The sequence below is a fragment of the Colobus angolensis genome, unplaced genomic scaffold (assembly GCF_000951035.1).
Source record: "Colobus angolensis palliatus isolate OR3802 unplaced genomic scaffold, Cang.pa_1.0 Scaffold90, whole genome shotgun sequence".
NCBI classification, from domain to species: Eukaryota; Metazoa; Chordata; class Mammalia; order Primates; family Cercopithecidae; genus Colobus; species Colobus angolensis.
In genome coordinates, this window is record NW_012122932.1 from 241,103 (window position 1) to 255,707 (window position 14,605).

The 14,605-nt window shown below is 36.1% G+C and overlaps 1 protein-coding gene across 4 annotated transcripts in view; it reads right to left on the minus strand.

The window, feature by feature from the left end:
• LARS (leucyl-tRNA synthetase) overlaps positions 1-14,605 on the minus strand; it is a 69,563-nt gene that overhangs the window by 5,381 nt on the left and 49,577 nt on the right. For all 4 annotated transcript variants that reach the window (XM_011931474.1, XM_011931472.1, XM_011931473.1 and 1 more), the window contains 8 exons: positions 14,124-14,214; positions 13,122-13,262; positions 11,783-11,923; positions 11,478-11,588; positions 8,943-9,053; positions 6,207-6,311; positions 4,246-4,341; positions 1,836-1,968 (listed from right to left, as the gene is read on the minus strand). In XM_011931474.1, coding sequence (XP_011786864.1) covers positions 1,836-1,968; positions 4,246-4,341; positions 6,207-6,311; positions 8,943-9,053; positions 11,478-11,588; positions 11,783-11,923; positions 13,122-13,262; positions 14,124-14,214 — 929 coding nt within the window. The remainder of the gene's footprint in view (positions 1-1,835; positions 1,969-4,245; positions 4,342-6,206; positions 6,312-8,942; positions 9,054-11,477; positions 11,589-11,782; positions 11,924-13,121; positions 13,263-14,123; positions 14,215-14,605) is intronic.

Genomic DNA, 14,605 nt, shown 5'->3' on the forward strand with positions numbered 1-14,605 from the left:
TGAACAATGAGATCACTTGGACACAGGAAGGGGAACATCACACACCGGGGCCTATTGTGGGGAGGGGATGGGGGGAGGGATAGCACTGGGAGATATACCTCATGTAAATGACGAGTTGATGGGTACAGCACACCAACATGGCACCTGTATACATATGTAACAAACCTGCACATTGTGCACATGTACCCTAGAACTTAAAGTATAATTAAAAAAAAAAAAAGTTGTAGAGATGGATGGTGGTGATGATTTCACAACAATGTGAATGTATTCAAGCCTCTTGAACTGTACACATAAAAATGACTAAAATAGTAAATGTTATGTTAGGTATAATTTACCACAATTTAAAAAACATGTCTATAAACAACATCCCTAACCCTAGTATACTGTTGCTGCTGATGTTCCGTACAGAGGGAAACAAAATAAACTGGTATTTCCCTCCTAGTATACCCTTTCCCCTTACCTTCATGGGTGTAATGTTCAAGGCCCCATCCAAACAATACTTTCTCCATAAATTAATCCCTGATCGCTGCAAGTGGAAATAATCTCACGTTCCTCTGTGCTATACATTTTACCTGTACCTTTCTTACTACACTCAGCAATTTCTCCTTACATTATCATACACTTCAATAGTCTATGTTCCCTACTACTTTACTAGATGCAGCTCCTAATGAACAGAACTCTGTGGACTCCCCAAAGCCCCAGTACATACAAAGGAGTCTCTACATACCCATACAAAGTGTTTGCAGTTGTCTCTACAAACACTACATACAGTAGTGTCTCAGTAAGCGTCCACAGAAGGGAAACAACTTCAAGAGAACACAAAATGTATGACAGAACTAATTCCAAAGAGCTATTTCAAGTCTCCTATTTCAATTAATGTTACTACCCTAATACAGTTTCATAAATTAGGTTATTGTTTGGGATTTATAAATCTTTTTAGAAAATTTTTGTAGTGATAGAAAGTGGTCAATCAACTTTTGATTGCTATCAAAAAGAAAAAAGACAGATAATACAAAATAGAGAATCACAACATTAATTTGCTGTGTAGCTCAGAAGAAAAATAAGAGAGACACACTATGTCCCTTCACACTCTGCTCACTGTAGGACCTGGCTGGATGATGAAAAGAAAAGCCATAAATTATTACATTGAATCTAATCACAAAAGATGCAGACTTATTCTTGATAGTAAGTTAAGATTACGACATATTTTACCTGGAGTCACATTGTTTAGAAGAAAGAATATGAGCTTTGGAGGCAAACAGACCTGTTGGAATTCCAGCTCTAGAGTTTACTTACTAAACAAACTTTGCAAGTTACTTAGCCTTTTTAGCCTCCATTTCATCATCTGTAAAAGGGAAATAATAAGAACACCCTCTACATTATAGAATTGTAAAAGGACTAAATGGTTAACACATGGAAGACACTCAATAACTTTCACTCTGTTTCTCTTCCTTCTCAAGGAACAGACCTGCTGGACAGGTTAGTTTAGAATACTAAGGGTATGTGCTCCTTGATTCTGAACATTTCTGAGACAGAAATCACTCATTACAGTTTTAGAGCTAGAAAGAAAGATGGGAAAATATCTAATCCCTCTATTGTCCTCACATTAGTAAATGAAAAATCAGTTTTGAGCTTAAGCGACATGGCAAAGTCACTAAGCTACCTAGCCACAGAGTCCCAAAAAGAATAGTTTTCTTGATTCTGAACCCAATATTTTTTCCATAATAATACACAGCTGTCCATAAGCAAGCCTGTTTCTTTTCTTTTTCCTTTCTACTTAAAGCTCACCAAATCTACAAGCCACTGACAAATAGGAGTTTTGGGGAGCAACTTACCTTTAATTCCTCGGTTCATTTTCATTAAACGCCTGACTATGGAATCACAGTTATCTCCTTGCCTGATTTCAATTTTGGTTGAGAAGTGGCCATTGGATGGCTGGGGATTCACTAGAGAAACAGACACACCAGGCTAGGAAAACAACAAGAAAATGATAGTTTAACTTGAATACTGCTGAGAGAGGAGGAATCTCTGCTACGTTTTCAATGCCCAATGAAAGATGGATCTAATTGTGGTATTTTAAAATCATGACTAAGGCATACTCAAATACAAAAGAAAAGCTGTACAAGCTCATGCTTATAACCAAATACCTAGGTAAAGATGACTACGACTACATATATCAACACTGATGATGGACACTAACAATAACTACATTTTCTCTTCCACAACCACCATCATTCACTGAATCTCTACAATGTATTAGGCATTGTACTAAGCACTTTATCGACGTTAGTTCTATATCCCTGAAGTCGTTCTTTTGACCCTTTTTCACAAATGAGAAGCTGAGAACCAGAAAGATTAAAAATCAGCACAAGGTCACACAGCTAGTAAGTGGCAAGGTCAGGATTAAACATAATTCTATGTTGTACTTATAGAAGCTGCATAGTCCAAAACCCTATTTATTATTTTTAAGTGGAAAAAAGTCAAATGAGTCTTGTGAAAGACTTAAATACATAGTATCTTAATAGAATACTTGAAAATTACTTGAAATAAATATATTTGTATAAGGAACATTTTCATATACCTATCTCCATGGCTCAAATGACTGAACTATTAAAAGCTACCACATCTTAATGCAATGAGTGTATTCCTTACATGACGCTGAATTCAGGAGGTATCCATGATCATGATTTCCTTATTCTTTCAAACTAGGCCTTTTCTGTTTGCTGGGTTTTCAAATGTGGCAAAAGTAACAGAACATATCTAAGTCCTCTGCTTATCAAGACAAGGAGGGCAGTTTATAGACTCTCCCAATTGCAGTCCCCTGGACTTTGCCAAATGCCGCCAATCTGAATGGATTCTTTGAGACTGAAAAAACAGAATCTCCTTCCTCAAGGATCTAGATCCAGAAATACCATCTGACCCAGCAATCCCATTACTGGGTATATACCCAAAGGATTATAAATCATTCTACTATAAAGACACATGCACACATATGTCTATTGCAGCATGGGTCACAATAGCAAAGACTTGGAACCAACCCAAATGCTCATCAATGATAGACTGGATAAAGACAATGTGGCACATATACACCACACAATACTATGCAGGCATAAAAAATGATGAGTTATGTCCTTTGTAGGGACTTGGATGAAGCTGGAAACCATCATTCTCCACAAACTAACACAGGAACAGAAAACCAAACACCGCATGTTCTCACTCATAAGTGGGAGTTGAACAATGAGAACACATGGACATAGGCAGCAGAATATCACACACCAGGGCCTGTTGGGGTGGGGTGGGCAAGGGGAGGGATAGTGTTAAGAGAAATATCTAATGTAGATGACAGGTAGATGGGTGCAGCAATCCACCATGGCACATGGATACCTATGTAACAAACCTGCATGCTCTGCACATGTATCCCAGAACTTAAAAAAAAAAAAAGGCCAGGCGCGGTGGCTCATGCCTGTAATCCCAGCACTTTGGGAGGGCAAGGACGGTGGATCACGAGGTCAGGAGATCGACATCATCCTGGCTAACACAGTCAAACCCCATCTCTACTAAAAATACAAAAAATTAGCCAGGCGTGGTGGTGGGCGCCTGTAGTCCCAGCTACTCGGGAGGCTGAGGCAGGAGAATGGCATGAACCCAGGAGGCGGAGCTTGCAGTGAGCCGAGATCACGCCACTGCACTCCAGCCTGGGCAACAGAGCGAGACTCCGTCTCAAAAAAAACCAAAAAAACCCAGAATCTCCAAAATCTTTTTGTCTTCACCAATAATGACCCAAAACTAAGGGGTTAAAAAAAGCTATTCCAGCATAACTTAAGATGATGCATCAATCCAGTTTATACTAAAAACAAAACAGCCTTGAATAACAATCAAACCAAGACTCATCTGAGTTTTAAAAGCTCATTTTAACTGTCTAAAAAGGTTCTACATTTCCAGTATTCTTAAATAAAAACCAGATACTGAAAATCATACTTTTTATTTTTAAAACCCACAAATAACATCTGATAGTTCCTGTAACAGTAAAGTGAGGAAAAAGTAAGTATTGCACTGACCAAAGGAATTGGGGCATTTCAGGTACATCCCCATTTCTAACAAACAATGAGATCTACAACAAACCAACCACTTAATTTCTCTGGACCTTACTTGGTTCTATTTTTCAAATGTGGATTTAGATGTAATGATCTCTAGGTCTCTTCTAGTTTTAAAATGCAATGATTCAGTGAGATTCCTTCAACTTACTTCTATTCTAAAAACATTAAGTGGTTTCCCAGGACAGCAGTCTTCCCTGATTTTATCTTCTGCTTCGGAGGCAAACTTGACTTCTATGTGTTCTAGCTAAATAGAGGGGAAAAAATGGAAGTTATTAGTATCACTTAATGTGATTCAAATTAATCATCACCTCATTTCACCAAGAACAAAACTAGGTTCTCCAGTTAACATGAAATGGTCTGTGCAATTTTATTATTTTCCATATAAATATTAAATGAAATCTGTAATCAGTTATTGAACGTTCATTTTAGATGTCTCATAGTATTGTTATTTCTATAGTCATGTTTATCATTTTCTATAATGAAATCTGGCATCTATCTGCCATATTTGAAACAAATGAAAATCAGCATAAGAGGCTTCCACTTAAGACAAATTGAAGTTCAGAAATCTATAATTTGAGAATAAAAGGCTTCCACTTAAATAAATGGAAGAAAAGCTCAGAAATATAGCACAGTGCATATGTCTAAATATAAGATGACCCTAAACATAAGGTGTGTCCGTATGGTCCAAGTGAAAAGATCCAAGAAGTTTTTTGAGCTACATGAATATATATGAGCATTTAGATATATATAAAATGGATGTCATTTAATGTTTATTAATTTCATTAACTCATTTAAAATAAAATACTTAATTAGAAACAACTTTCCTCCATCTCCATATTTCACAAAACAATTTTACTTAAACTCCAAACCTGTATCTTTTTTACTTGAGTGTCTTCATTATTACTAGGACCACTTTTTGAGTGCTCTAACAGTTTTCTAGAGCAAATGACTTTTCCTTTTGCCTAAGCTGTCTGAGATCAGCTTATTTACAATCTATATATAAAGTTGTGACTGGGGCACAAAGATTGGATGGGGAGAAAGTCACAGATATGTAAAAGCTATTGGTACTGTTCTAGTGCTTGGATTGGGTAGTAGATTCATGAGTGTTCATTTTATTATAAATTGGGAGAGAAAAAAACATGGCAAGATATGGAACAATCACAATATATCATTAACCAGACATTATAATTAATCCAATTCTGCAAATCAAAAGGGAAGGAGGAAAAAAGGCATCAATTCAGAGTACTCCATAACATAAGAGGCTTGGAAAGCATTTAAATATAAGGTCTCTTAAAAATAACTTGCAGTATAAAGTATAAATAATTTGCAGTATAAAGTATAAACAAAGTATAAATAATTTGCTGCTATAAAGACACATGCACACATATGTTTACTGCGGCACTATTCACAATAGCAAAGACTTGGAATCAACCCAAATGTCCATCAGTGACAGACTGGATTAAGAAAATGTGGCACATATACACCATGGAATACTATGCAGCCATAAAAAAGGATGAGTTTGTATCCTTTGTAGGGACATGGATGCAGCTGGAAACCATCATTCTCAGCAAACTATCGCAAGAACAGAAAAGCAAACAACACATGTTCTCACTCGGTGGGAATTGAACAATGAGATCACTTGGACACAGGAAGGGGAACATCACACACCAGGGCCTACTGTGGGGAGGGGGAGCAGGGAGGGATAGCATTAGGAGATACACCTAATGTAAATGACGAGTTAATGGGTGCAGCACACCAACATGTCACATGTATACATATGTAACAAACCTGCATGTTGTGCACATGTACCCGAGAACTTAAAGTATAATTAAAAAAAAAAATTTGCAGTATATCCAGACATACAGTTTTTTAATGTATAATTGATTATATGTAAATTAAGAATTGATAAAATAAGAGGACAGATTTTTTTTCCTGCAACTTTTATACTCACCCATTTTTCTTCTCTCCAAAAATATTTCTGACTGACATATTTAACAAAGATACTAAACACAGAAGATGAAGTTTATAAAAAGGTTTATTGTAAAATAAAAGAGCTGGATTGTGGTTTAACTACATTTAAGTAGTTATTACAATCCCTGGACCTCTTACCTCAAGGGAATTAGTCAGGTAGACTATATTCTCCATAAGCACAGCCTTTTCATCAAATTCTAATTGCAAATCCAGTATACGAGGCCCCATCTTCTCCAGATTTTCCTAATAGCCAAAATGGTATGGAAAAACAAAATCACAGTAAGAACATGTTGGAAAACATACTTCCTTCAAAGTAATTATTCTTCTCTCAGTTGATAAAATCTCAGATTTCAGGCGTTAAAGGAAAGGCCTTGGACTCATGATTTCCTTTACCTACATTTGCTTGTTAATGAAATTTACTAGCTCCAAATAATTATCATTTAAAGTATTATAAGATTATGGCAGCACTGAAAAGATGGGAAGGCACAAGGTTTTCAGATTTATAAAGTAAATATGGTTTTATGATTGTTTATTTAGACTGACTTAATATGCAAGCCCAAAGAATTCACTTGACAGAGAAACAACCAAATGTATGAAAATATCCCTTTAAGTTACCCAAAAAAACAAAATTTTAATTTTCTGAGATACCACCTTCTTACAGCTGTTTCAGAGAATAGTGAATTAATAATATCCAAACAAAAAATCCCCAAAGATATTTCTGCAAAGTTTAAAGAAAAAAAACTCACACTACATGAGTACTCAAACATGGCACGTAAAAAATAATTTCTTATTCTTAATTTTCTTGGATAGTCGATATTTGCTGCACAAAATAGAATCCTAGTGATGCAAGAGCATATGCATAGATATAACTACCTAGAACACGTTAAACTTAATGAAAGTGACCTGACATTATTCCTGCTACTCACTGTTTTGGCTTACTATGCAAGTTCTATTTCTTTTTCCCATGAAAAGTGCTAGAAAGTCATTTTCTTATTCCCAGATTTATTAATCCCTTTCAAAGTTTGCAAAACCACTAATTTGCCTGGCAAATCACCAACATAATTTTAAAAATATATCACCACTCAAACGGTCTGATGATGGTTCTTCAATTTTAAATGAGATCCTAAAGAAGCCAACTTTTGAATCTAATATCATTTTTTTTTTTGAGACGGAGTCTCGCTCTGTCGCCCAGGCTGGAGTGCAGTGGCGCAATCTCGGCTCACTGCAAGCTCCGCCTCCCGGATTTACGCCATTCTCCTGCCTCAGCCTCCCGAGTAGCTGGGACTACAGGCGCCCGCCATCTCGCCCGGCTAGTTTTTTGTATTTTTTAGTAGAGACGGGGTTTCACCGTGTAGGCCAGGATGGTCTCCATCTCCTGACCTGGTGATCCACCCGTCTCGGCCTCCCAAAGTGCTGGGATTACAGGCTTGAGCCACCGCGCCCGGCCTCTAATATCATTTTATACACACACGCGCGCGCTCTCTCGCGCGCGCTATATATATATACACGTAACTACTTTTCAAACAGGTTTCCCTGGATTCTCTTAAAACATGTCATCAAAATTAATTGCCTCTGCAAACACCAATGGAATATTTTGTTGGATCCACATGTTGACAGTGATTTGGTGTTATGACCAATGACACTAGCCACTGGGGAACCAATGAACTATGAACATACCAGCACTTATATTACAACATGATTGGTGTAGGTCAACCCAGGATCCTAAATTACTTCTGAAACTTAAAATACCCTGAGGATCAAACAGTGACTTTGATCTAAGAGAATTAAAAACCTTTCCCAAGAATACCAATCTATTATAGCATTGGAGAAGTTAAGAGGTCTGGTCTCCATCAGGCATCTACAGCCAAGAAGACACAAGAATTAAAGGACAGTAAAAGAATAACCACGATATGCTTAGTAGGCTGGAAGATACTAATTTGCATTTTCAAACAACATTTACCAAGTCTACTTCTTGACTGGTGCTACTTAGGTGTGTTAGGTATACTACACAACATTCCTAAAAAGTTGGGTTCTATAGTATCCTCATTTTATGGATGAAAAATCCTGTCGCCCAAAAAATTAAAGTTATTTGACCAAGGTCTCAAAACTAAGAAATAACAGATACACAGAATTTCAACCAAGATTTTTCTGGCCCCATAGTCTGAGATCTTAAGCAACATAAGCCTTCTTTTGGCTTCTTTTTGTCAAGAAATCCAACAATACATCAGCTATGTATATGAAGAAAACTAAGAGTCTAACCCAATAATTCTCAATGGCAAGAAGTGGAAGGTGATTCTGCCCCCAGTGGACATTTAGCAATGTCTGGAGATATTTTTCATTGTCATAACTAGCGGGAAAGGTAGTTCTACTGGCTTCTAATGAGTAGAAGCCAGGGATGCCGTTAAAGTGTCCCACAAGAACTATCTAGCCCAAAATACCCATAGAGCTATGCTGAGAAACCCTGGTCTAACCACTATAACCAATGTTTATCCTGTTAAGCTATACCTATACAAATACTGAATCCTGGTTCCAGGAATAGGGTCTAGGAAATGCAAGCCTCTATAAGCCTAATGTAAGCCAAAAGAGTATGTTTCTTTCCCAAACTTGAAAGAAGGGAAGGTAGAATATGAAGGGAACAGTTCAGTGCAGCAATTCTAAACCAATTTTTCTCCCACAATATATATTTTTCACATACTCAGCAATTCCACAAGTAAACCTAAAACCTGATAGATCATTTCTCACAGCCATTGATTGAAAAGTGCTATTTTAGCAGATTTCTGGCAGGAGACTATGTCCAAGGCTTTTCCCCATCCTTCTATTGTCCTATCTAACCATTACTCATGTGGTCACAGCTGCATAAGGTCCACAGCTTACCTTAATCATGGCAACAAATGGCATGACTTTCTTCATGTATTTCTTCAGTTCTGGCATACTGCCTAGTTCACTAGCAATGACTTTGTTGTCAGGCAGTTTTCCGTTATTGGCCTAAAAAAGAAAGGAGGGAGAGTAATGTAGAAAAAAAAGTCTCAAGAATAAGACAGAATAGTAGATTTGACTATAGTCTGCCAGGCATAGAATGGTGGCCTCTATCGATCCTTAGAGAACAGCAGAAAAGTGTCCAGCCCTAGCATCATGGAGAAGTGAAAGCTGAATGAACAATGCAGAAGGAAGTCTCCTATTCTCTATAAACTGACAACACACACTTTTTAGTTCAGAGGTGGAAAAAAAGTGATTTGTGTCGAATATTTCTCCTGTTCAGAAACTAAATGGTCTCATAAAAACTTGTTTTCAAATTTCTAAAAGCATTTGATTAGTCATATTAAAATAAAAAATTACACAACTATTATACAAGTTTATATAATGTCTGCTTTTGGACACTAGAAAGAAATTGTTACAATTGTAAAAAGAATCCCTAGCTATCGACCTGTTAAAAACAGAATCATTTCTATCTACTCGAAAATAAATATCTATATCATATATCACTAATGAGTATAATCCCAGTGTGCTTTAAATGAATATAAATTCATTTCTTTCTACAAATATTAATGGTCCCCTCAACAGAGTCAGAAACAAAGCAAGTGGTCTTTTCAAAGTTTTGGGCAACTTATTTTCTCCTTATTGTAAAAGGAAGGGTTGGGAATGAATCTAAATGAAAAGGAACACATAACACAATTTCAAAAAATCTATTTTCGATTCCAAATTTTACTAAAGTACATAGGAAAAAATATTCTACTTGTTAATGTATTCGTCTGAAACATATAAAAAAGAAAAAGGGTGGGAAACACTCCTTTGCCTTATGTCACCAAAAAGGTGCCACATTCAACATAAGAACACTCTTCGTGATTATAAATGAACATTCCTTTCATTCTTGTGGATGAAAACATACAAAAATCTAAAAGAAAGCTGCTAATGCCAAAAGATACCACTGTTTTCAATTATCCAGTCAATGAATACTAAGTAAAAATACAACTTCAAAACGAACAGAGGTGATGCATTTTTAATGCCTAAGACATTACATATCATATTTAGGTTCTTCCACTGTTTCCTTGAAATTGCTGGTATGAATATATAATCCACTGAGGTAGTTTCACTTTTCTGCCAACCAAAGTAGCCTTTATCTTTTATTTACCTTAATTCAAAATCTGCAAGCGGATTCTAAAGGCCACCTTCTATTTCTAACATACACAATCAAAGGTGGAAGCAGTTTTCCATAAAGGAATACAAAAACATTTGCTCTTCTCTATCAAATTTTACAAATGTAAAAGCAGTTTTTCTTAGCATTTCTTAATTAACTCTGAAAAGTATTCAGGCAAAATTCCAATAACGGTCTAGAATATCAAAGCTAAGAATTTTTCCTTTATGTTTCTGCTTTACATTTTGACCACAATCCGTATTTTGTCTCTCTTTTTTAAGTGCACCTTAGTGGTCTGCATCTAGCAATAACTGTTTTAATAACCTAAGCAAAAAAGCCAAAGTCCACAAACATACTCTGTTTCTACATTTTGAATGCAGAGGAAAAATAGGTTTTTTTTCTTTCAGGAAAACTTAGATCTAAGTTATTGAGTTCCCTTTAAATGGATTTATCATTACCTGGCAGAGCCAAAAATGTCTTCAAGCTCTCCATTTCTATAGGTAATTATCAAACCAAACAACATTTAAAGTACTCAAGAACAAAGTTCACTTTTTTCCAAACAATAAACGAGGTTATGGTTTGAAATAATTTAATGAAAGAATAAATTTAATGAATGACTCCCGCTGCTCAAGTTATAACAAATTCCAAAGGCAAACTCTGTCCTTTCATTTCATTATTTCAACTACACATATGAAAACCCCCAATTCTTTTGATTACATTCAACTAGATCCAATGTATTTTTTTTTTTTTTTTTTTTTTTGAGACGGAGTCTCGCTCTGTCGCCCAGGCTGGAGTGCAGTGGCCGGATCTCAGCTCACTGCAAGCTCCGCCTCCCGGGTTTGCGCCATTCTCCTGCCTCAGCCTCCCAAGTAGCTAGGACTACAGGCACCCACCAACACGCCCGGCTAGTTTTTTTGTATTTTTTAGTAGAGACGGGGTTTCACCGTGTTAGCCAGGATGGTCTCGATCTCCTGACCTCGTGATCCGCCCATCTCGGCCTCCCAAAGTGCTGGGATTGATTACAGGCTTGAGCCACCGCACCCGGCCGATCCAATGTATTTTTGTATAAATGTTTCAAAAATGAGAGAAAAACAGCAGCTTTTTCCTCAGCATCCATTTAAGAGTCACCAAGAATAACAAAAGGATGCTCTCTGCCTAGAGGGAATGACACAAAGCTGCCTATCTTTCTTCTCCCAGACATTGTCAACATCCTAAAAACAAAAACAACATAGGGAGCATACAACACCATCGGGGGAAAAGTCTACTGAGAGCATCACCTCAAAGTGTTTACGTAGAACAGACAGGGTGGTATGTTGCCAAGGTGGATAGTTCTTTGCCACATAGATGGTGCAATGTGAGGGCTTCTGCAGGGGTTGTTTGTCAGTCTTCTACACGGTAAAAGAAAGGAAAAACATTCAATAGCTTTTACATAAACCAAAAATGAGAAGAACCCTCCCCCAATATACACCACCATGGTCTTCACCATTAATGAAAATCTTTTTAACTTCCATTACTGTTAAATGTTATCTGATCAATAACTTTTAAGGAATAATCTTTAAAAAAAAAAAAAAAAAGACTTTACCTTCCCTTTAGCTGGCATCATATAGTTCTTGAGTCGTAGTCTAAGGTCATGTGTTACTTCCATGAGATACTGTGAGGAGTGTATTAAAACTTCATCCACAGGACCTGCCACAGGCCATGAAGCATTCATAATTGAGTCAGCCTTTTAAAAAAAGAAAAACAAAAAAAATTTCATTGAGGTTAGACAATGTAACTATTTTATGGTTCTTGATTACAGTTTCATACCAAGGATACCATCTGTAATTGTGTGCTCAGAGTTCAAACTTGACTACACAGAACATACTTCCACAGCCCCTGATCTAATGTTCCCTAGAATTCAAGCTGTGAAGTCTGACTCTACATTCTTAATTAGCATCAATTTGTACAAGCATATTAATACCCACACACATATGCTCACTTTCAAAGAAAATTATGTAATGCTAATTTGCCTAAATTTAATCATTATTATATAAATTACGCATACACTCAGTTTTTATCCTGTTAATACATCCAGTATTCAAATATGGCTATTTGGTATATAGATCATGAGCACATTTCTGTATTGTTCGTGCATTTAAAAATACAAAAGAGGCCAGGCGCAGTGGCTCAAGCCTGTAATCCCAGCACTTTGGGAGGCCGAGACGGGCGATCATGAGGTCAGGAGATCGAGACCATCCTGGCTAAAACAGTGAAACCCTGTCTCTACTAAAAAATACAAAAAAACTAGCTGGGCGAGGTGGCGGGCGCCTGTAGTCCCAGCTACTAGGGAGGCTGAGGCAGGAGAATGGCGTAAACCCAGGAGGCGGAGCTTGCAGTGAGCTGAGATCCGGCCACTGCACTCCAGCCTGGGTGACAGAGCGAGACTCCATCTCAAAAAAAAAAAAAAAAAAAAACAAAAGAGCCTAGCTAATATGGTTGGAAAGGAGTTATTAAACCAGCCAAACTATTTATCTGCAAGCCTAGGAGAAATAACTGAATTTATATTCATAGTAAGAATGCTAATATCCCTGAATATTAAGTCCTATGTATACCAGAAGTTTTATATAAAATAAGAATACTTATGCAAATATACACCTATATCTTCGCTTATAAGGAGCTCATAACAATTGTTTATATCTTTCTCAATATTTCCACCTTTTAAAAATATGTATACACTGTGTGTATATAAATAAAGGCACATATATCCATCTGAATATGAGATAGCTCTGGTTTAACCTGTCATAATTATGATGCTGAATCCAGTATTACTCTTGAATTACTCACTTTCACACTTTCTGTCTTAAGTAACAATATTAGCACAACACTTATTTAATGAAGCCAAAGTCAAAACCACTCAAAACATTTTAAATGCGTAAAGATACCTTTCCCAGGAGTGTCCAGATGTGCTCACACAAATGTGGACAGAATGGAGCGAGGAGAAGTGTCTGAACTTCAATAAACCGGAACACAAGTTCTCTGTGCATCCCTTCCACAGCCAATTCACGGTACTTATCTTTTGTGGCCTATAAAATTTGAAATTATTTACCATTTCCCTCACCTTCTTTAAAATAGAAATAAAGGAAAAAATTTCAGTATCTTGGTTTTAATACATTTTTAAGTTTCTAGTCTTTTAAAAATCCATAACAAATTACTGTAAAGGTTTTACTTTAAGAATCTGCAAGTATTTATCTTTGTCCAAAGTACATGGTAGTTTTATACTAATAATTCTCAAAAAAAAAGAATTTTTTTAGAGACAGTTTGTAACTGAGACGTAGAAGTTGAACAACTTTAACTGTATATTAAGGGTGACTGCTCTTAGCAGCATATATGATATTAAATATGAAAAAAGACTATAAATACAACACATTGCTATGCTCAGTCATTTATCCTTATTTAACCACATCTCTGAAAACCAAGTTACATAAATCTCAATGTGATATTTTACATAGCTCATTGCGTAAAGCTGCATTTTTACTTTAAGCACTTTAAATGCCAAACTTGAGGAAATACTGACACCTTGTGGAAAACCTCAGAAAACACCTGCTCTCAAACTAATGGCAATTAATGACAATTTTGCCTTTGTTTTTATCAATTTTGAAACGTTTTCCTGGAAAGTATAGCTGAATTTTAGATTTAATCTCCTTTATATGAATGCTCATAGCTTAACTAGGAGCAGAATTATTTAAATTAAATGGACACAATAGAAAAATATCAAAGAAAATAACTTAAAATCACAATTTATTGAAGACTTTAAAATTTTTCTGGCAGGATTTTCAGTCTACACTTAGGCGAGTAATTGTGCTATAGCAGGAAGAAAAAAGGGGGAAAATACATAATGTTCGCATTGACATGTTTTATAGCTACCAAAAGAATCAACAGCCTACCTGAAACTCAAAAAACCCTGTTTTCAAAGCTTCTTTAAACATCATCTTTTCATAGTTTTGATCTGTTTTTATAATTCCTGCATTCAATTCACTATTGAATAGGGGGAAAAAAAAGGTTATGGAGTTTAAAGGCACTTATACATAGCTATAAAAAACTGCTGCATATACAAATTTAAAATACTGCTTATTTAAGCAGTAAAATGAGAACAATGCCCGAAACATTTAAAACTGCTCAACACAACACCACCTTTGTGTTCCTTAAAACAAACTACTGCAGTCTCTCTATTGTCTATCCATCCTTAAGTACTGTCATCTGACACTGCTTAGGGCTCCTGTTTACGACATAATAAGTGATGCTTGTTTAGAAATTTCTTGATGGACACTTTATTCTTATAAAGCCCAAAATGTAATATGAAAATAGCTTAACTAATGTTGTAGCCAAGTTTTAGGGTTTTTTTTGCTTTATTTTGTTTTTTTTTGAA